The sequence below is a fragment of the Colossoma macropomum genome, unplaced genomic scaffold, assembly GCF_904425465.1.
Source record: "Colossoma macropomum unplaced genomic scaffold, Colossoma_macropomum, whole genome shotgun sequence".
NCBI lineage: Eukaryota > Metazoa > Chordata > Actinopteri > Characiformes > Serrasalmidae > Colossoma > Colossoma macropomum.
The window spans coordinates 44,156,129-44,180,353 of record NW_023494785.1 but is presented as its reverse complement, the minus strand read 5'-3'; the positions used below and the strand labels follow the sequence as shown (position 1 = coordinate 44,180,353).

General features: G+C 39.4%; 1 protein-coding gene across 1 annotated transcript in view; it reads right to left on the bottom strand.

The window, feature by feature from the left end:
• Positions 1-24,225, bottom strand: part of hdac9b (histone deacetylase 9b) — an 85,823-nt gene that overhangs the window by 28,286 nt on the left and 33,312 nt on the right. Inside the window, 2 exon segments of the mRNA XM_036596245.1 lie at positions 717-867; positions 1,920-2,149. Coding sequence (XP_036452138.1) covers positions 717-867; positions 1,920-2,149 — 381 coding nt within the window.

Genomic DNA, 24,225 nt, shown 5'->3' with positions numbered 1-24,225 from the left:
CCTTCACAGACCAAAATCATGACGCAAACGACAAAAAGTAGCTTTTTTCAAACCTTTAGCTTGTTTTTCCTAATAGCACCACATTTGCTAGGTAGCAAAAGTAGTAAAAAGTGGCATAAAAGTTAAACTTCCTGTCTGTACTCCTTGTTTTTTTGTAATATTTTAGAGAAAAATGCAGCGTGAACCCCCTTCTATGGCTATTTTTAGCACTACCACTGAAATTAGAATCACTTCTGGTGCTTATGTAGAGCCACATCACCATTTCTGACCCAGCAGGACAATGCAAGTGCAGGAAAATCACCTTAGGGTGCTAAGAATTATGCTTAAAATACACAACGTCCTCTCCACAAACACTGGTCAGAAAAAAGAGCAACAAGCATTCCAGATTTCAGGGTTTGAGGGCCTCTGAAGTTATGTAAGACGAATAAATGTCTCCCCCTGCTGGACAGTGAAGGTAGCGCACCAGTATGAAGATTCTTAGTGGCTTTAAAATGAGTTCTTCTATTATCTGCTATGCTTTGTAAGTGCAAGGTATCGTATGTGTGCTACTATATTGGCACTGTCCAAAGAAAAACATGTAAAAAGGCAAAGAGGTTCTTAACTTTCAGTGTAGTTTACTGGTGCATTCACCATGAAAAAGGACAGCTGCCGTGGTCAAACGATACAGAAAAATAGAAATGGACAAAATGGAGAGAGTGTACAGTGGCAGTCCTTACTCTCTCTGGCCCGCTCCTTGCTCCTGAGGATGAGGGCCTGTTGCTGGCGGCGATTCCTCTCCAGTTCCCTCTCCTGGTTTTGCTGCTCCAGCTTCCTCTCCTTCTCCAGCTGCTCCTGACGCTGCTTCATCGCCTGAAGCTCCTGCTGCAGCTGAGAAACCCACCACATATTACACACCTAAACACTGCGGGGTCTTAATTAAAGGATTTCCATTCCTGAATGATACCCTTCTGGGTACCTTCTTTTAAATTACAACCCCAAAGTGGGCGTGGCCTAAACCGCAAATGAGCGTGCAGTGCTGGACGTGAGTGTATTTACAGACTTTAACCCATACGGAAAAAAATATGGGCATTTATTTTTGTATGAACATGTCAAATACACTGCGAACCGTTCCAAACACTAACATGCATTTCAGAATATTTCAGAATTTTAAAATGCATTTATTATAAAATGTATGGGGAAATATTACACATAGAAATGTACCACACAAAAATAAATGTGTGTAAATGTGTTTATCAAATACATTAGAAAATGTATGAAGGTAGCCAAAATCCTGTCTGATGCTCTTCACTGTCTGATTCCTTTAGAACTGAATTTCCAGTATCTTCATTTTAAATATGATCTAATGATCCTTTAACAGGACAGAAGTGAGTGTTGTGGGTACTGATACTCTGTGAAAATGCAGTTATGATTTAATATCTTGTTTATTTAAAACACGTTGTGTGTGAGTGTCTTACTGCACACTACATACAACTGAAAAAATATAATAAAAAATACAAATAAACACATTTTTAAACGATTTTTGGCCATTTTCATACATTGCAGAAGTATATTTGACGAATACATTTGGAATATATTTATATTTTTTCCATATGGGAAATGACTGTTATTAATAACATGCACAGATAATGTAATCAGCAGTTACAGAGTCACTTATTCATGGAGCTCAGCATCTGCCCATTGACTTCTACTGTAGCGAGTTTAGAGTCAGTGGGTTTTCTGTTCTTTTCTGAGTTCAGAGAAACGTGTTGAAATTACTGTCTGTGGTGATCGACTGTCCACTACAGATACAGCGGATAGAGATCAGGTTAAAAATGCTGAAGTTCTCCTTTAAGGTCATGTCTAGTAAAAGTAGTGTTATTATAAACCCAATCAGTTCCCTAATCTGTGTTGAACAGAACGTGTTACTGTGATCTCCTGACCTTCAGATGCTCCTGCAGCTGGGCCTGGTGCTGGCGGAGCAGGTTCTCGTGCTGCTTCTGGAACTCGTTTATGAGCAGCTCTTTCTGGATCTGCTGCTGCTTCTGGATGAGGAGCAGCTCCTGCTGCAGCTGCCGCTCCCACACGCTCGGGTCCAGCATCCTCCCGTCCGTCCGCAGGTCCAGCGGAGACACCGGCTCCAGAGCCAGAGGGACGTCAGGCTTCACGTCCACTGAGAGACAGTAACACAGAGGGACACAGAGAGATGTTTGTTAGTATCTTATAATACTAGACTTATTACTGAATAATAATCATCATGATAGCAGTAGAATAAGTAAGGCCTGAAATATGCAAATAAGCCCTGTAACCAATCAGAGTGTTGTTTACTGTGTGCTGTGAGTATCCTGGCCAATCACATGTCCAGATGAAGGGTCAAATCTTTCATTTAGGTCAAATCTTTAACCATGTTGCATTACCAATTCACCAATGTATTTTTAATATATTGTATGGTATACCACAATCACAATATATAGCAATATAATCTCAGTATATTCTCTACATAAAGTTATATAATCACATCTGTGGAAAAATTACTGTAATGTGTAGCAATATAATCTCTATATATAGCAATGGAATTGCAATATGTAGCAGTAAAATATATAACTCGAAAGCATGATAACTGCAATACGCAGCAATATAATCACAATATAATTGCAATATATACCAATATAATCTCAATATGGAGCAACATAATTGCAATATGTAGCAATATAAATGTGGAGCAAAATAATCACAATGTACACAATATACACACTATAACAAAAATATAACAGCAATATAATTGCAATATATAGCAATGTAGTCACAATATGGTGCAATATAATCAATAATACGAAACAATGTAATTGCAGTTTGGAGCAATATAATTGCAATATGTAGAAATATAATTGTGGAGCAATGTGATCGCAGTATAATTGCAATATATAGCAATATAATCACAATATGGAGTAATATAATCAATAATATGGAACAATGTAATCGCAGTATGTAGCAATATAATTGTGGAGCAATATAATTGTAATATATAGTAATAAAATAATATGGAACAATATAATCGCAATACGTAGCAATATATAGCAATATAGTCACAATATGGAGCAATATAATCACAGTATAATTGCAATATAATCACAAAATGTAACAATATGATTATGGATCTATATAATCACAATATAATTGCAATATATAGCAATATAATCACAATATGGAGCAACATGACTAATAATATTGAACAATATAATTGAAATAGTGGTACTTTGACCATATCATGCAGCCTGAAAATACAGTGACACTTTATGGCTGTTTAACAAACAACTGTAATATGTTCTATTTTATTAAGCAATTATAAAACAAGGCACAAAGGAAGAACATGGCTTCATATTGCCTTACGCATTATTTATGCTCTGTGTGATGGATGTTATAAAGCTCACAGAGGAAAAGCATCTTAATAGCATCCTACAATAATACATGATAATGTATACGTCATAACTCGCTTCTAATTCTGAACGGAAAATGAGGCTGTGCAATATGGCAAAAATATAACATATGTAGATATTTGAACTATAAACTATGTATTTAGTTTTTCTGAGGTTTGTGAAGAAGCAGGAGCAAACAAAATGCAGCAGTAAAAGAGTAAAAAAAGGCATCAGGCTAAGCTAAGTGGCCTCAGACGGGAAAGTTCATGTGACATTCGCTTATTTATTATTAACTACAGCTTTGTGGCCTAATGAGAGATTATAATGTACATCAACCATGAAAAAAAACAGCACAGACCAGCATGTATGTCATGCTAGTATAAACCAGTTTAAGCTGGTCTATGCTGGTTTATGTTGGTCTAGTGCTGGTTTAGCTAGTCACCCAGCATGGTCATGCTGGTTGACCAGCATACCAGCATCGAAAATATGCTGGTTTTGCTGGTGCTGGTGTATGCTGGTCCTTCTAGGGCCAAAACTTAATTAGGGTTCTCAAGAAAAGCCAGCCCCATTTTAATACTAGCTGTGTCCCAATTCAGGGGCTGCATCCTTCGGAGGCTGCATTAGAAGGCCGATTGCGTCACAGCGGTATGAATATGACGCCCCATTTTGATGCCTCCTTCATATGCGGCAGAGAAATGTGTCCTTCTTTTCCATGGCAACGAACAATCCAACGGGTGGATCCTTCGCCAGCCAACATATCCCACTGTTCATTGTGTGTCGGCGAGGATTCGAGAATATGGCGGCGTCAGCAGAGGAGCCAATGGCGGCTGAGGAGACACTTTAAATGTAAGTATTGGGTTTAAACTGAGTCGAATAGCGAACGATACAAATGTTAAAAGAAAAAAAACAAACAATCTCATCAGTAGCCGATGGGGAAGCATCTCCAGCTCTAATAAATGAAAAAATAATTTAAAAAATAAAAACCTTCACGGGTCTAAGCAGCCTTCGAAAAACATGTCCTCGTAGGCCACGTCCTTCGCAGGACCCAGGCCCTGAATTGGGACACTTCAGTTCTTCAGAGCCTCGAGTGTTAAAGTGTTAGCAATAGCCAAAAAACAGTCTCTAAGTTAACAGTAGTAGACTTATAGCACTAAATAAAAGTGCTATTTAGTACTAACAGCACTAAATAAAAGCTACTAGCCTAGCTGACTTCAATAATTGCACACTTAATACTAACACTAACTAGTGTTCGAGTATGTAGGGTGTAGTATGGTCACAAGTGTCAAAGTTGAGTATACTCAAAAATCGACTGGTTCTAAGTCTGTGTTGTGGATTTTTGAGTATAGTAATGATGGACACTGTTGTCCCACAATCCAACGGGAAACAGAAAAGGGAGGAGCTTCTCGCGTCTGGAAAATTCTGAAAAAGTGGCGGACGGTGACACGAGAGCAGCTGCGGTGGTAGCAGCACCAGAAATGGTGTATAAATGTGAGTTCATCCCAAATTTGTAAAGCATTCTGTAAAAAAACAAACGTGTTTACTTAATGTTTTAATTTGTCAGCGTTTCTGTAAGAAATTTGTTTGTGAACGCGTTAATTTGTTAACCAGCCTTCATAGTCTAGCTTGCTATGTTGTCATAGCAACGGTTCGTCACTTCCTGTTAGTAAGAACGGTGCAGTATGTTAATATTTTGTGTACTAACCTGTCGAGCTCATACTATTAAGATTAGTATGCAGTATATACTCTATAGTATTAGTGCGTAGTACACAATTGGGACGCAGCCTTAGTCTTATATTTAACACGCCCAGTCTGTTAAGCACAATCGTGCACTGAAAATAGACTATGAAACTCAACACCTAATCAGATTTGCCATGACTAACTAACACATCCCTTTCCGTAAGATGTGGCTAAGTTAGCCTGACCACATGTGGCACCTTTATTTTAAAAGGGGGTACAAGCCCAGAGGAAAGCTCCTAAGGAGTGTGTAAGTCATAACCGTAGTCCTCTGCTTCATGTCAGAAGCTCTGCAGCTCAGAGCTCGTTTGGCTCCGGCGCAAAACGCCCTGTCGGAGCGTGTTTGTCAGCTGGATGTGCTGTTTGTGTGCCGTGGCCTTATTCCCCGAGCTACGCTCCCTCCTGCGAGCCGCCTCCGCAGCTTCACCGCTACGGAAAAACCGCCGCTGTACACTCCAACCTGCGCCTCATTACAAATAATAAGCTGGGTACAAAGCGAGAGGGCATCCCCCAGGCTCCTGGAGCTCTATATATAGCAGCACAGCAGTGGAAATCAATAGCAGGCCTGGATGACACTCAGAACCACACATCATAACACAGTGAGGCCGTAGAGGGCCGAGGGGGCAATTACAGAGAAATGGGCTTTACAAAGACCAGAGCACCAGAGCAAACAAAGCCCCAAAAACAACCTGATTACACAGCATAAGCTGCACTACAGTGAGTGCAAGACTACATTCAAATCTGTCTTCGATCACTGGTCAGGCTTTTTTAGGCCCGGTGTGTCAAACACATTCTGACACTGACATTAAATTGTGAATCAGTTGTGCCTTGACAAGCTAACCTTTCTGTACAGTGTTCTTCAGAACCTCAAGGCTGGAGTGTTAGCATTAGCCAGAAAACAGTCGCTAAGTTAGACTAGTTAACTAGCCTAAACCGATAACTAGCACTTAATAGAAGCTACTAGCTTAGCTGTCGTCAATAAAGGGTTAGTCAGTCTTGTTTTTATGATTCCCAGCACATTCATACACTGAAACTACATTATGAACCCAAAACTTAATCAGATTTGGCATGAAAAGCTAAAGCTAACCCCTTTTTCAGTACCATGTTTTTTAGAGCATCGACACTGAAGCTTCAGCATAAGCCAGAAAGCAGTTGCTAAGATAGAGTGGTTAGCCTCAACTGAGATCGGATATCAGATAGCACTAAAGCTACTGGCCCAGCTGTCTTCAATAACTGGTATTTAAACAATTCAAATCTGTCTTTGTTTTTTTTTTAGGCCCGGTGTGTCAAACACATTCTTACACTGAAATTAAATTGTGAAGCTAATTAATCAGCTGTGCCTTGACAAGCTAACCTTTCTGTACAGTGTTCTTCAGAACCTCAAGGCTGGAGTGTTAGCATTAGCCAGAAAACAGTCGCTAAGTTAGACTAGTTAGCTAGCTCATGAATTCCGATCTGAACGTTCTCATTAAGGTCACACGACCACGAATCGGATACGTATCCGATCTAGGACCACATATGAAAGTGGCTCAGGTCGGATTTGAAAAGAACAGATTTGTGCCCACACAGCCCTGAAAACATCAGATCCGAGTCACATTAGGGCAGAAAATCAGATTTGTGGCACTTCAGCCTGGTAATGTGAACGTAGGCAGTGTGTCACACCACATAATCCAGTCTATTAGAGATTACTGAACAGCTTCATGGAGTGATGGACATGCAGTTAGCACCATGCTAACAGGTATAACCTTAACATGTTAGCTACATTACTGTCAGTGCTGAAACCGATTAACAGCCAAACGAGTCTCGGCTGACGCGTTTCATTTGGGGTAAATTAGATTTTTCACCAAACTAACACCATAAAGACGCAGGCGATACATGTCAACACAAAGAAAAAAGGTTTGACCTTTTATCAAACGCACATACAAAGTGATGTCAAACAAAACTATCTAGAGTCCTCCAGACACTCCACTCGCCGCGCTGACGTCAGCGGCAGCTCGGCCGCTAATGGCCCCGCTATTCCTGCACTTTTGCTTTTGTCAAAAACGTCTGCATGCGGCATTGACGGATATAAATAGTAACATAAAAGCAAGTGGTGCAGTCTAGGGCTATGACAGCCCCCACACCCTCTCCACCACCCCAACCAGGCTGCCATGGCAACGCTGGCGACAGAACTGTGACTTCCTGCAGATATCGAGCTGCATTGTGTGGCGTCTCCTCCCCACCGGAGCCCGTAGATATTATATCATCATTTATATAAGACTCAAAACATACACATGTACATACAAACATCACCACCACCTCCAAAACACAGACATGAGGTCACACACAGGCCCCATATGCATTACATACGCAAGTGTCTATATGTAATATGTGCCATATGTATTATATATACATATATGCAAGTATCCAGTATGTAAATATATAATGTGAAATATATATATATATATATATATATGTGTGTGTGTGTGTGTGTGTTAGTATCTATATGCAATAAAAGTGTGTGCCATATATATTATAAATATGCAAGTATCCAGTATGTAACTATGTAATGTGAGAAATATATATAGTCCACACTATATATATATATATATATATATATATATATATATATATATATATATATATATATGGGCTCTTTAGTTAAGAAACTGGTTCTATATGGAACCATGGACACTCAAAAAACCCTTTGCATGATTAAAGGGCTCTCTCCTTGTGAAAGCGTTCTTCAGATTGATGGAGAATGTGCCTTAGATTGTTCTACATAGAACCTTCTTGAAAACGGTTCTATATAGCACCAAAAAAGGTTCTTCTATTCTTACAAGTTTGACATTGCAAAAATAGTAGAACCTTTTTTGGTGCTATATAGAGCCATTTTCAAAAACGTTCTACACACTTAAAATCAATGGTTCTTTAAGGGTTCTTTAGTAAAGAAAATGGTTCTATATGGAATCACGGACACTCAAAGAACACTTTGCATGATTAAAGGGTTCTTTGTCTTGTGAAAGGGTTCTTCAGACGGATGGGACAGTTCTATATAGAACCTTTTTGAAAAGGGTTCTATATAGCACCAAAAAAGGTTCTTCTGTAATTACAAGCTTGACACTGCAACAACAGTAGAACCTTTTTTGGTGCTATATAGAACCATTTTTGAAAAGTTTCTACCCACTTGATGTGTAGGATGATGGTTCTTTAAGGATTCTTTGCCTTGTGAAGGCGTTCTTCAGACTGATGGGGAATGGGCCTTAGATAGTTCTATATAGAACCTTTTGAAAAGGGTTCTATATAGCTCCAAGCTGTACAAGCTTGATATCACAACAATAGAAGAATGCTTTTTGTTGCTATATAGAACCATTTTCAAAATGGTCCTGTATGGAACCATACACAACACAATCTCCATCAATCTGAAGAACGCTTGCACAAGGCAAAGAACCCTTTAGTCATGCAAAGGGTTCTTTAAGTGTTCCTGGTTCCATATAGAACCATGTTACTAAAGAGAAAATGGTTAATTCTTGAAGAACTTTTATATCTTTTATATACATATTATAAATAAAATTCTTACTCTATGTAGAAAATTCTTATAAGGAACCGAAATTATTTTCCATTTTGAAAAATGTTAATAAAAATAATAATTTAAGCTTCAATAAAAGGTGCACTGTGTTGCTCCTGTAGAGAAACTCACAGGACATTTCTGAACTGAAGACTCATGAAAAAGGAGATTTAAGATTTAAGGAAAACCGAACGCACTTCCACTGCACACCCACAGGTCCACACGCAGGCCAGGCTTGTCGAGTCTGATTGGTTCTGACGGCTTTGAAGAGCACTGTTGCAGGTGCTAAGCCACTAATTCACCTCAGCCTCATTCATGCCTGCTCATCTCAGCTATGAGCGCTGCTCAGTGTCAAGAGCGCAGTCGGAACAACACAGAGTGCCGAGCCTGGAGGAGAAACGGGGAGGAACGCCGGAGAAACAGTAACAGCCTGCCCTCCTCCTTCAACATTAAAGGCTCTTGGATTGGAAACACAGTTCTAGGAGTAGCGCTTCAGTATTCTACATGAATAAAATCTATTACATCAGCACAGTTTTAACTTTCAGTTTACTTACGTTCAGCAAAAATTCTGTTAATATATTTTATTAATGCACATATATAAATATTTATAACCATTATTTCCACTCATATTGTTTGTGTGGGGTTTATGCACCAAAAAACAGCCTCAATTCATTTCAGGTGACCATTTTCCAGCCTGGCTTTACCCCTTAGAATTAAACAGGCTGTTGCTAACACTGTCCCTTTAAGACTGTTATATGTAAATGAGCTCTGTTCTGATTGGCTGGGCCTCCTTACAAATGCAGTCCAGGCTGAAAAACTCTGTATAACATCAATGTTAATGGGCGGAGCTAAAAACAATGAATTCAAGAAAGGCAGTTATTGCAAATACATTCGTGTGCAAAAGTTTGCACGCCCCTGGACAGACTATGTCTACTGTTGATTTTCTATGCGAAAATGAGTTTGCACTTCCTCTACAGAGAACACATTTTGATGCACCGCTACTGTTATTTGCTGAATTGGACATGAAAAATGAAACATAAAACGTGGCCTGTGCTAAAGTTATGGCACATTTTATATGTTACATTTTATGTTTTATTATCTTGTAATAAAATCAGCACAAAAATAGAATTTCTGCACTAAAACGTGCAGAAAAATACCATATTTAGGTTCCGTGTAGTGGGTGTGTTAACTTATTTTCACTTAGAAAACCAACAAATGCATTAAAAAGTGATTTAAACAGGGGTGCCCAAGCTTTTGCATACAAATATATGGGCTGGCGTACTATACAGGGCAATGGTATTGACGGAGGAGTGAAAGGTATGGTTTAAAACTTTATGTTTACATAATAAATCAAGCTCTTTTTTAAAAAAGAAAACTGGTTTTCCACAATATGGGCCCTTTAATCTCACATTTTCAACAACAGCTCTTCAAAGAAAACCACTACAGTGTCATTTAAGGAACCAAAAGTGGTTCTTCTGCACCAAACAAGCAGCCCCTTCTGGCACCTTTATTTGTGACAGTGTGCTCCTTCAGGCCTGGTGAATTCAGCCAATCAGGTGCGGCTCTGAGTCACAGCGTCAGACTCGCTGCCCCGGCCGAGCTAAAAATAGCCTCAGAGTCACCTGCTGCTCTGATATCTCATTTATCTCCCGTCTGCCCGCTGCTGTCATCATAAACACAGCCGTCCAGCCTCGCATCCAGCTCACGCACCTCCTGTTCAACCAGGAACCGGAGCTGAACGATACATCGTTTAATGATCGCTATCGCGAGGTAGTCCTACGCAACACTGACTATGCAAATGAGCCTCTAACCAATCACAGTGTGCTGTGAGCATCCTAAACCAATCATGTTTTTCAGATGAGACGGGTCAATTTATTACAAAATATATAGTCGCACGCAGAAGTTTGGTCAAATTCTATGTTTTGTTGATTTGCTGCACATTTTAATGCACAGTTATTGTTTATTTGCTAAATATGTTTAAATGTTTAACTATGTTTATTGTTGATTTTATGAGCGAATTGAGTTCATACATCCTCAAAAGAGAACACATTTCAATGCACGCTACTGTTTCTTTGCCAAATTTGACATATTGGACAAAAAATGAAACATAAAATGTGGCCTGTGCAAAAGTTATGGCACATTAATGTGTTACATTTTATGTTTCATTATCTTGTAATAAAATCAGCACGAAAATCGAAAGTGTGCACTAAAATTTGCAGAAAAATGCCATATTTTAGTTCCCTGTAGGAGATGTGTTCACTTAGTAAACAAACAAATACATTAAAAAGTGATTTGACCAGGGGTGCCCTAACTTTTGCATACGATTGCATGGGCTTGAGTCCTATATAGGGCACTGCTATTGACTGGGGAGTTTGTTTACGTACTAAATCAAGCTCTTCATATACATAAGAGGACTATAGCCTGACATAAACAATGGATACATTACATTATGACATTATATACTGTTATGATGTCATGCATGCAGTCTTACATGGTCGTATGCAAATGTTTGAGCACCCCTGCTCATTTACCTGTTTTGTTGAAGTGAAATATGTTAACACATCCCCCACTGAGAACTTAAATATGACATATTTTCTATTTATTTGCTCAGTTTAACATACTGGAAGAAAAAAATATATAAGAAAAAAATATAAAATGTGCCATTACTTTTGCACAGGCCACATTTCACATTTTATTTATTTATTTTTTTTCCAATAAATTAAATTCAGCATTAAAATATGCGCCACAGAGGACGTGTTAAGTTACTCTCACCTAGAAAATTTCACCAAAACTTTTGCACACATTTGTAATCGTCCAATAAAAGCATCTGTCCAGCTGTGGGTCAGCTCATGACATCACACGGCAGACGGGGTACTGAGTGAAAGTTTTGGAGTTGCTATAGTCGCATTTCGACCTGCTCAGACGAATGAGGTCATGCTCCTGAAATAGAAACAGGCGCTGACGTCACCGCCAGGTCAACTGCTGGAATGACACAGAATCAGGCATGTAGGTGTGAGCTATTCTCAGAACATGGACTATGTTTAACTTCTGTAGAACACAATAGTGACTGCAGTGCGTCAGCGCGGCTCATCACCGAGACTCAATGTTCTGACTAAACAAGGCCAGGAAAACATTATCAAGAGGGGGAACACTCGCTAACCATGCTAACAACGGTTAATGAACACAAGTTAACCCACTGAGAGCAGCCAGAGGCTCTGCGGGTTCAGCATTCTACATTTAACTCACAGCCAGAGAACCAGAAATGCAGCCTTGGAACCAAATGAATGACAATCAGTGCGCCAAGGTCTGTTTATATCACAATATCTACATTCAGAGTCGGTTGTTCATTCAACCTAATGAGAAACTGTAGAACAGACTCAGTTTATATCACAATACCTACATTTAGAGTCAGTTACTCACTCAACCTAATGAGAAACTGTAGAACAGACTCAGTTTATATCACAATACCTACATTTAGAGTCGGTTATTCATTCAACCTAATGAGAAACTGTAGAACAGACTCAGTTTATATCACAAAACCTACATTTAGAGTCAGTTATTCATTCAGCCTAATGAGAAACTGTAGAACAGACTCAGTTTATATCACAATATCTACATTTAGAGACTCTGCGCAGACAGAGTAGCTTGTGGGCGGAGCCTGGATAAGTCAATTTCCAGATCTAGGAAGAACAGATTATGAGCCTGAAGGCGTGACACGTCCTCTACCACCGCAGCCTTTGCTGTCTGATTTTGGCACCCAGTGAAGGTGGCATGTAGTGTATCTTTGTGTGACAGCTCCATGTTTTAGCTCCAGGCCACTGAGACGAGCTTTTTGTGCGCAATGGAGCCGAGATGAGCTGTTGACATATCACAAATTGCCGCTGAACTGGAAAAAGAATGCAGAATTAGCAGCAGCCGAGCTAAATATAACTGCTTTTCTGAGCACAGCCTTAATATAGATAATGTGTGAAACTCTATCACACACTATCGCGCTCGCAGGGCCGCCTGGTTATTTTAGCTCGGGCAAAAATAAGAACGCCCTGTTGCGTTACTGTAACTCACTGGGCAGCATGTTCATCTTCATTTCTATACGTCTTTCATTTGCATTACATTTAATGTATATTTAAAGGGCTTATGTCACTTTTCCCCCCATTTAAGTCCATTAACAGATAGAGCTAAACTGCTACAGGCTGAAAAGGCAGATATCTGTAAAGGAGTAGTTTTCTGTGACATCACAAAAACAATGAATTCAAAACTAAGATGTTTTTGCATCTCTGGACTGACCATGTATGGACTAATGGTTACACACTGCATTAAGCAGTTTTTCATAATATGAGCTCTTTAATAGGGTGCATGTAAATGAGTTTTTACCTGTGACATCACAAAAACAATGAATTCAAAACCAAGATGTTTTTTCATCCGTCGATCGCCGATAAACGAACTGTGAACATTTTTGAAACATTAACAATGTTTACATACTGCATCAAAGAGTTTTCCATAATATAGGCCCTTTAATAGGGTTGCATGTAAATGAGTTCTCTCTTGTGACATCACAACAACAATGAATTCAAAACTAAGATATTTTTGCATCTGTGGATCGAACATATATGGACTACGCTATAACAACATCTACCTACTGGATCAAACAGCTTTTAATAATTATATAGGCCCTTTAACAGGGATATATGTAAATGAGTTGGGTTTTTGGGTCATCACAAAAACAATGAATTCAAAACAGATGTTTTTGCATCTGTGGACTGACCATATATGGACTATACTCTAACAACATTTACACAGTGCATATTTTCCATAATATAGGCCCTTTAATAGGGACACATGAGCACAGAAGACTAAGAACTGCCTGCTGCCATGTATCACAACATTTACAGCTGTATGCTAATTTGTGAATTGCCCCTTTAATAAAACATCATTAAAAACAAAAAACAAGTCATACTGGGGGCTAAGAGGGGTCAGGGGAGGTAGAAGTGTCAGCTGGTAAACAGTAGATTTATGTAAGTCGGTTAACTATTTGTCTTTGGCGCCGAGACGCCCGGACTGCGCCAGGACGGCCCTCCTTCTCCTCAGAGGCTGCCAGGAAGAATCAGGCGACTGATCTGCTGAACTACATTTCCCAAGAGCCACTGGGCAAAGTTTCAACTGGCTTTTCAGTCACAAATTACCGCTGAGCGCTCAGTGATCAAAGCCTCCGGGTCTCTGGAGCTTCCACATACACATTAGGAGGCCTCCCACACACGGCTAATGAAAGCGTGCTAGCATGCTAATTTGTGCTGGAGCGATTAGCGTTTAATCGCTGTTGTGAGGAAACCTTCAGTCTCCTAAACGGTAACGTTGTAGGAGAATGAAATTGTTTTAAAATCTGTTTTTATGCATGTTAGCAAGGCCACCGCACACGGCTAATGACAGCATGCTAATTTCTGTGGACAGATTAGCATTAAAACTCTCACAAGAAACCTCGTATCTGCGAAATGCTAACTTCTAATTTTTATTATTCTTAATTTAAGTACATTTTAACTCATTTTGGATTTATTCTGTTGGTCCATTCATCAAGAAACGTTCACACAATGTAAAGGGTTAGCGTATTTATCTAAAGCTAGTGTTTTAAATGGAGCTAAAAATAAAATTGAAAAAAAAAAGGCTGGTCATGCAGGTTTTCATATGACATGGGCAGCATTTCTCAGAGTTTCAGTTCCACACAAATGTACAGCTGACTTGTATTCAAAGAAAATACAAGTCCAAAAGAAAGATTTGCTATGATGCTAAATACCAGCATATGCTTATCATGACTGAAACTGAGAGGCACAATGACATTTCAAATCACATTTTGCATAAAAGCAAAGGTAACACTTTACTGTAGGGTGCTGTTCATAAGGCTACATGACACCCAAATAAGGTTGTCATTACAACTGACATCACTGTTTATAAATGCTTATTACAACAGGCGTCATCTGTCATAAAGGCTACTTTAGCTGACTTGGATCAAAATTGGCTAATGTAACCTTTATAGCGAACGACGCTTATTGGAACAAGCATTTATAAACAGTTACGTAGGGTTGTGTCAGTTGTCATGACAAGCTTATGTAGGTGTCCCGTTGCCTTATGAACAGCACCCTACAGCAAAGCGTTACTAAAAAAATCATATGAACTGAAGAGTATTGTGATGGGTGTCTGAAAACACATTTACTCCAAAAAAATACGTATTCCATATTCTTCTCTTATTAAAGCTCTCTTTATAAGTATACAGTCTGGCTAGCTTTAAAGGGCAAACTCCACCATTTTTTCAAAATTTCTACATAATTAAATGGTTGAGATGTAAATCAGAGTGGAGTCATTCAGAGTGGTTTGGTGCGAAACGCTCCATTCTAGAGAAACGTAGAGTCAGAACTGTTCACAGTGGTGGTGATAGGAACCAGACGTCCACCTCTAAAAGCTCCCTCACAGAAAGTTGCTACATGAAATGGTTTGAATTCACTGCCTGATGTCTGAGACACTGTTTTATGATAGTTTTGTGAAGACTTTGTTCTTAAACTCCATTCATGGTGGAGGAATACATAATATGCAGGGCGCTGTGAGGCAAAGGAAATTTATTTTTACAGATTAATCACTATTTTACCATCATCAACATTTCATATAAAACTCAGAAGACACATGTAGGTTCGTCACTGGTTTTGGATAGTAAATAAAATGTCTATATTTGTGTTGTAGTCATGGTGACCCCTGGTTCCCCCTCAATCTCAACCACTGAAATACACAGAAATTTTGAAAAATCGGTGGAATTCCCCTTTAATGTGATAGTCTCAGTGAGGCCGGGAGGATTATATGGCATTTGACTGAAAAGAAAGGTGAGGTTCAGCAACACTTTACCTGATAAGGGTCCTGCATGTCACGCTTTTAACCAAACAAGGTGTTTTGTGTTGTTACACAACAGAGCGAGTGTCGCACCATTTACCTAACAGGCCTCGCCTGACAGCACTGAGGGAGCGGAGCTGCTCTGCGAGGCGCTCATTAAAAGCCGGTAATATTCTGGGCTGCAGGCACGTCTAAAGCAAGAAGCGGCACTAGTCTATACTTTTAAGTGGCAGCTTCATCCTCAAAGCCCCAGGCACACCCTCTGTCTGCTAAATAGAGAACAGATTATACAGCCTCCAGCTGCTCTTCTGGGATCAGAGGTTTGTTAACCCATCAGCGTCCAGTTCTGAAGTTGTACATGCGGCCCATATGTTCTCTAAACACTAATTTTTTCTAAATTGATCAAACCACAAGGCTAAAAGGGGTTGTTTTTAAGTCGCTTATCATCTTTTATACGACTGATTTTGTACAAAACATCCAAAAATGGAAATAAGATGACATCAAATGTAAAAGGGTGCGGCTTAATGTGTCACTATTGCTATATTAGTATTAGCACTTGTGGTGGTGTTCACTTCCCACGGTGACATTAAAGGGCCCATATCTTGCATTTTTGTTGCATTTTATTTTTCCCTGCTGAGCTTCAATCATAACATTTGTGCGCTTTTATGTACCAAAACAGGCATAATTCATTTTTACATGACCTTTTTCCAACCTCTCTTCATCCCTTAGAATTAAACAGGCTGTTTTAGTTACCGTGCCTGATATATGTAAATGAGCTCCGATTGGCTATGCCTCATTAAAATGCAGCCAGGCTCCAGCCAACACTCCTTATAACATCTGCATGAATGGGTTCACTCAGCTTGCTATCAGTGCACAGTTCAAAAGCCAGTATTCATGATGGTATAGGGGGGCATTAGTGCACATGGCATGGGTGATGTGCACATCTGTGAAGGCAACATTAATGCTGAATGATATATACATGTTTTGGCAATGTATGCTGCCATCCAGACGACGTCTTTTTCAGGGAAGGCCTTGATTATTTCAGTAAGACGATGTCAAACCACATTCTGCATGTATTACAACAGCATTGCTCCGTATTAAAAGAGTCCAGGTGCTAAACTGACCTGCCTGCAGTCCAGACCTGTCACCACTGATAACATCTGGTGCATTATGAAGAACAGGAAAACATTTCCCTTTCAAAACTACAGCAGTGTCTCCTCAGTTCCCAAACGCTTACAGAGTGTTGTTAAAGAAGAGCTGATGAAACACAGTGGTAAACAGGCCCCCGTCCCAACTTTTTTGGAACGTGTTGTTGGCATCAAATTCAAAATGGGAATATATTTTTCAAAAAAACAAAAATATTTCTCAGTTTCAACATTTGATATGTTGTCTTTGTACTATTTTAAATTGAATATAGGGGTTAAATGATTTGCACATCATTGCATTTTGTTTTTATTTACATTTTGCACAGCGTCCCAACTCTTTTTGGAATACTGTTGTAGAACAATAACTTGCTGATAGCGATATCATCATGCATCCCTGCTAAAAGCAGTCATTAGACATGAATGGGTTAAAATGCAAAGCATGAAAAAAGGAACCTGATCCTGGATCTGCAGCTGAAGGGGTGGGGAAGGTCCCCAAATGGCAGGTGCAATTACAGTCACAGTCTGCCTGTTTGTTTATTCTATTTTGGGGCATTTTCACAAATTGCTCAGTCTGGGGAAAAGCTGCTTTACGAGCCTCCAGAGCAGAGGTGATAAATGTTTCTCTGAGATTCTTATATAATTCTAAATCTCTGACTGCACACAAAATCCCACCATCTACACATGTACGGTGGCAGGAGCAGGTTAAAGGGCCCATACCCTCATTTTCCTCATCATTCCCCCTTACAATGTAAGTGTGGTTTTATATACCATAGAACTAAACAGGCTGTTTGGTTACTGTGCCTTTAAGACTGATATATGTAAATGAGCTCTGTTCTGATTGGCCGTGCTTCATTCAGAAAGCAGTCCGGGCTGAAACATTGCTTATAACTTCAGTGTGAATGGGCGGAGTTAAACTGCTGTAAGCTGAACAGACATATATATCGTCAGTTTTTGTGACATCATAAAACAATTTTTTTTTCTTATCGCTTATTTTGACACATATTGCGAATATATTTTGAATACGAAGAAATAAATATATGTGCATATATTTTACTTCCGTATGGGAATTTATATATAATCAATATACATTGCACATATATTTTGGATATGAAGAAACAAATATATTTCTCCTCTGTATGGGAAGACATTTATTGACATATATGGTGCATATATATCATAACATAAAGAACAAAATGTGAGTTTATAATTTTTCTTCTATATGGGATGAGTTCACATATATTAGCAAATATTGAATATATATTCTGAATACAAAAACTATATGTATATATATATTGTTCTTACATATGAAAAGACGTCAAATATTGACATATATTATATATATAAGATATATATGTATATTTATTTTGCTTTGGTATGAGCAGACTTCATGTATATGTTCTTTTTTCTTCTATTTGGAATACGAAAAATGAAATATGTGTACATATATTTTTCTTATGTATGGGAAGACGTCACATATATTCACATATTGTGAAAATTTTGAATAAAAAAGTAATAAATATTTTTACATTTATTTTGCTTTGGAATGAGCAGATATTATGTGCATTTAGATATACTGCACCCACATTTTGGATGTGAGGAATAAATGCATGGTCCTCTTTATCCCATTTATTGACATATATTGCATATGTATTTTGGATATGAGGAAATATCTACATATATTTTCTTACATACGATGTCATACATATTTAAAAACTTTAAAAACGAAGGAATATTTTTACATTCATTTTGCTTTGGTATGAGCAGACATTATGTACATTTGGATATATTGCACATATATTGTGGATGTGAGGAAAAAATATATGGTCCTCTGCATGAGAAGACATCCCACTGACATATTACACGTGTATTTTGGATATGAGGAAATATGTACATACATTTTGCTTCTGTGTGGAAAGACATCACATGTATTGACATACATCGCAAATATATCCTGAATAAGAAAAAGTAAATATATATACATATATCAGTACATATGTATCAAATACACATATGTACATACATATATGTAAATATATGTGCACTATCGACATATATTGCAGCTATATTTTGCACATGAGGAAATATATGCATATATTTTTCTTCTGTATGGGTAGAGCTGCCGTGGAAGAGGCTTCCCGTCTATCGCACTGCGAGTGATAATGAGCTTCTCCACCTGTTAAACTGGCCTTGACACCAGAAAGCAAAGACTGGATCTGGTCACGTTCACGGTGTTCTGACTGTGTGCCGCTGTAAATCAGTGCACGACGCCACACGTCACCAAAGAACATCCAGTTCCGGACTTCTAATGTGAACCCCGTGGACGGAGGAACGAAATAGAGTCGTTCCATCATCTCAAACAGCTCAGAGGTTCTTCAAGATGAAAGCGATATGTCATTATCAGTGGTCTTGGTGGGGGGGGGGTCCAGCAATTTATCCAAACAGAAACAAGTCACAGGATCATCTTTCTGTGGGAAATTAAGAGGCCCGGCTTGTTTCTCTGCACTCTACCCCAACATGAAGCTACAGTAGATGGTAAGAACAATAAGCCTCATTAGTGGCTGTAATAAGGGAGCCGTGTTGTTATTTTCCTCCCTTTGATGCGGCTGAGTGGCTGAGCAACTTGTGTACAGCGTTTTTCATTAGAATATTAATCGAGAGTGATTTTACACTCCATTTCAATGTGTGACAGTCACAGAAGCTGAGTGGGAGAGATGGGTTCGCACTAAAGAGTGACTGGTTTCGCCTCTAGGCTTTTTTTTCTTTCTCTTTTTTTTCTCAATCCAACGATTCATTATGCAAAAACAGTGAGCATTTATGTTCAAAACGGCCCTTTTTCTGGCTTTCAGTACAGCACAACAGCAAAATAACCCATATGAAAGAAAAATGTATGGGCATATATATTTGATCATATTAAAAATATATGTGTAATATATGTGAAGTTTAAAAATATGTTAAATATATTCAGCTGTGCCATTTTTTAATATTTACAGTGTTTAAAAACTCCAGCAGCACTGCTGTGTCTGATCTACTCAGACCAGCACAACACACACTAACACACCACCACCACGTCAGTGTTACTGCAGTGCTGAGAATGATCCACCACCCAAATAGTACCTGCTCTGTGAGGGTCCATGGGGGTCCTGACCACTGAAGAACAGGGTAAAAGGGGGCTAACAAAGTATCAGAGAAACAGATGGACTACAGTCTGTAACTGTAGAACTACAAAGTGCACCTATACAGTAAGTGGAGCTGATAAAATGGACAATGAGCGTAGAAACAAGGAGGTGGTCAGAATGTTATGCCTGATCAGTATATGTGTCGATATATTGAGATATATACACATACTTTTTCATATATGCCAAAAAGGGATGACACAAATGTTAAAAATATATCATATTGGAAATATGTTTTAAGGCCACAAAACGATGTCACTCTACATTCCTAGTAGTCTTGATTGGCCAAATGTGCCCATATGGAAAGGAAATATATTTCCTTCGTCATATATTTCATAAAATATTACAATGTTCGAATACATAAACATGTATTGATATGCATATATTGGAATATATTTAAATATTCAAAAACGTCACAGTGAAATATCTTTTGTACATACAACATATACAATATATTTACACAATAGATTATATTGTAGCACATATATTGTACATATATTTGAATATAATGTTGGTGGGGTGGGAACGAAAATGTATTAAGGTGGGAACAAACTGAGTGTTAAATCTAACTAATTTCTAAACCGACCAAATTTTGGGGGCAGGGTTTAGAGGGGGTGGAGCTTTGTTAGCAGCAGGTTTCACCCTGTGAGCCTACGTTCCAAGCAAAATGCCTAGAAAAGAAACAGGCTACATATTGTTTTCTCAAAATTACTGTAATAATTCAGTGTTTGAGATCATTCAGAGAACATTTTATTTACTATCCAGAACCACCAGTGAACCTACACGAGTCTTCTGAGTTTATATGGAATGTTGATGATGGAAAATAGTGGAAAATCTGAAATAATCAGTTTTCTCTGGGGACTATCTTGCCTCACAGCACCCTGGATATTATGTATCCTTCCACCATGAATGGAGTTTAAGTTCTCTAAACTATCATAAAACAGTGTCTCAGTCATCAGGCAGTGAATTCATAACCATTTCATGTAGTAACTTTCTGTGAGGGAGCTTTTAGAGGTGGACATCTGGTTCCTATCACCACCACTGTGGACAGTTCTGACTCTGTAAGTTTCTCTAGAACAGAGCGTTTCACACCAAACCACTCTGAGCCACTCTGAACGACTCGGTTCACATCTGAACCATTTAATTATGCAGAACTTTTGAGAAATCAGTGGAGTTGCCCTTTAAAGAAAGAAGCTAGCGAAGGCCTGAACACTCTGAACAACAACAGACCACACATCACATGAGAGCGAATGACAAAAGCTCCTATTAATATGTGTTCCAGTGTGCGGTTATATTAGGAGCGCGTTTAGATGGAATGATAAACGCCGCGCTGCCGCTCCTAATCTTAGCATGCTAATGCCATAAGCTGAAAATAACACGGCTAAGAATAGCTGACCCACAGAGTTAGCAACCAGGCTGCCTGCCGCACGCAAGCGGCTGCTGTTTAACCCCGTTCTGCCGCAGCTCTGTCTTAAGCTAGGCTAATGCTCCATCGTTAGCTGAAGGGCCTGTTCGTGTCCAGGGGCCCGTCTGCAGGCCTGCTGACCCGGACTGCTTGACTTAGTTCCACAACAGGTTGCTCCAGTCCGCTGAGGCTTATTGGAGAAGACGGCTCGTTTCTCCTCCTGAGACTGAGGGCTATATTTGTACGATGGGAAGTTGCATGATTTATACGTGGCTTGCATAACCGTTTACAGTGTTGTGCAACATTAGAAAAATAAAAAAAAGGGTTCAAGAGGCTGTTTAGAGACACTTTAGAGAGAGAGAGAGAGAGAGAGAAAGAGAGAGAGGGAGAGAGAGGGGGGGAGAGAAAGAGAGAGAGAGAAATGTCTGAGAGCCCAAATAAATAACAGTGTTACACATAAAAAAGAATGTAGCAAAAAAAATCCTTATTGAAAATAAATAAATAAAGTCCTTATTGAATAAACTAATTAATTGCTACATTAATTACATAAATAAATAAATATTGTAGAGCAAACATCAGTAGTGATGTTGCAATGTTGCCAAAAAAAAGCCACAAAAAAGATATCTTTACTATTAAATGAATAAACAAACAAAACAAACAAACACACAAATAAATAGATTGATAAATAATCTAGGTAAATGCTGGGGGGGATATGTATATATCATTAAACTAGATATTCTAGAATAAAAGTCTGAAGACTCTGAATAATTGCTAGTAAATAAACAAGCAAATAAACATATAAATAACTAAAAAAAATACAAAACAGGGATGTCCAAGAGCCTAACAAACCATCTAAATAAATAAATAAACGAATATATTAATGAATAAATAAATGTATGAATGTCCTGGAGGCTTTTCAGAAACACCTTTAGTGATGTTGTAATATTGACAAAAAAAAGAAGCTCTCAGGGTCTAAATAAACAAACAAATAAATAAACAAACAAATAAATAAATAAACAAATAAATAAAGTCTGTGTGCCATGAGGCGAGCAGTGATAAGTCCGAGCTCCGAGGCACCGAAGTGACTCAGCCTGCTCTGAAGTTCTGCATACGTCTCCGCGCCCCTCAGAGGGAAGTGGGGTTTTATTGTGGATTTCCCAGAAGGCCGTGCTCTGACAGCCGGAGGATATGGGCCAACATTAGCACAGCAAACGAGCGCACGAGTCCGGCACTGTGATGTCAGTGGGATGCTGCAGCGAACGGGTTCCGCTCAAAAGCAGAACCTGTGACGGATATCAAACGCCGGAAGCTTTTCACAGCAAATTTCTGACAGTCGGCTTCCTGTCTCCGCAGCGAGGGTCCTCAGTAGCACATCCTGTCAAAGGTGGTCTCCCTTCTGCCCTTAAAGGGCTCATATCACTGAAAAACCCCATGCTCCTCGCTGTGTTGTGATGTAAACGCTACTACACTTGTGTACCAGTCCACACGGTCTACATGTGGAAACCAGGCCCATTTTGAACGTACTGTTTTTGTGATGTCACAAAAACGACATACACATATATCCACCTATTCCACAGCAGTTTAGCATCGCTCTCTCATGCTAAAGTGTTCCGACCTGCTTTCTGAACGAGATACAAAGGGCAGCCAATCAGAACAGAGCTCGTTTACACAGAGCGGTCTTAACAAAAACTTTCTGATTCATGCAAAAAGGAATTATGACTTTTTTGGTACATAAAATCACACAATTGTGGACAAGCAGATTGAAAAATAAAGTGCTAGAAAAATAAGGTACTGGCCCTTTAATGCAACCTGTTTTTAGATTAGAATGAATGCAGTGCTGTTTACTTTTTACACAGTTTATTCATCTTTATTATGGATCTGCTATTCAGAACAGTCTGAAGCAACCACTGCACTGCTGAAATGGTCATGGACAGAATTTTAAAAAGGTAAAAACAAACAGATATGCAAGAGGAATGCTGGTATATGGATGTATAGTGGGTATAATGCTTGTTATCTATATAAAAAACGCTGGCTAAAAAAATATCGCTAAAACAGAACCGCAATATCGCGGTATACCGAAGTACACAACATATCGTCCAGCACTGGAGCGCACAGCTGACTTACAGACACGAAAACTCTACCAAACTCAGGTCAAACTCAACAAGCAGCGCAGTAAAGTGGCCTTTACAGTGTTAGCACACGATTAGCACAGAGAAAACAACTATCAGTCAGCCTGGTTCGAATTTTCCCGTTCCACCTTAAATGGTGCAGCAGTTACGTTACAGCTGCACCATTTAAGGTGGAACGGGAGAATTCGAAAACGAGCTGCTTTCAACACAAGTTTAAGGAGCGTCTCCGGCAGCAGGAGGACCGGAGCGCGTGAAAGGAGAGCCGGAGGGAGAGATGGAGGGAGAGAAAAGCCGAGAGTTACCCGAGTTGTTGACGTTGTGCATGTCGCCGCTGCGTCTGCTGATGCCGTCTGTGGAGAAACCCTCGTAGATGGTCTGCAGCATTTAGTCCAGCCAGCGGCTCAGAGGCTGCCTGCCTGCAGTACTTACTCTCTCTCTCTCTCTCTATCTCTCTCTCTTCCTGTTACACGCTCTCAACCCCTCCCTACCTCTCTCTCTCACTCTCCTCCCTCTCGTTCTCTCTCCTCCCTCTATCTCTCCTCTCTCTCGCGCGCGCTCCTTCCTCTTTCTCTATCTCTCTCTCTTTTTCCTCTGTCTATATCTCCTCCCTCTATCTCCTCTCTCTCTATTTCTCTCTCTGTCTCCTCCGTCTGTCTCTCTCTCTCTCCCCTTCCTCTATCTCTCTATCTCTCTCTCACTCTCTCCTCCCTCTGTCTCTCTCCTTCCTCTATCTCTCTCTTCTCCCTCTGCCTCTGTCTTTTTCTCTCCACCGTCTATCTCTATGCCTCTCTCTCGCCAGGGTTGGGTATTGTTTGATTTGCTGATTCTTCCGA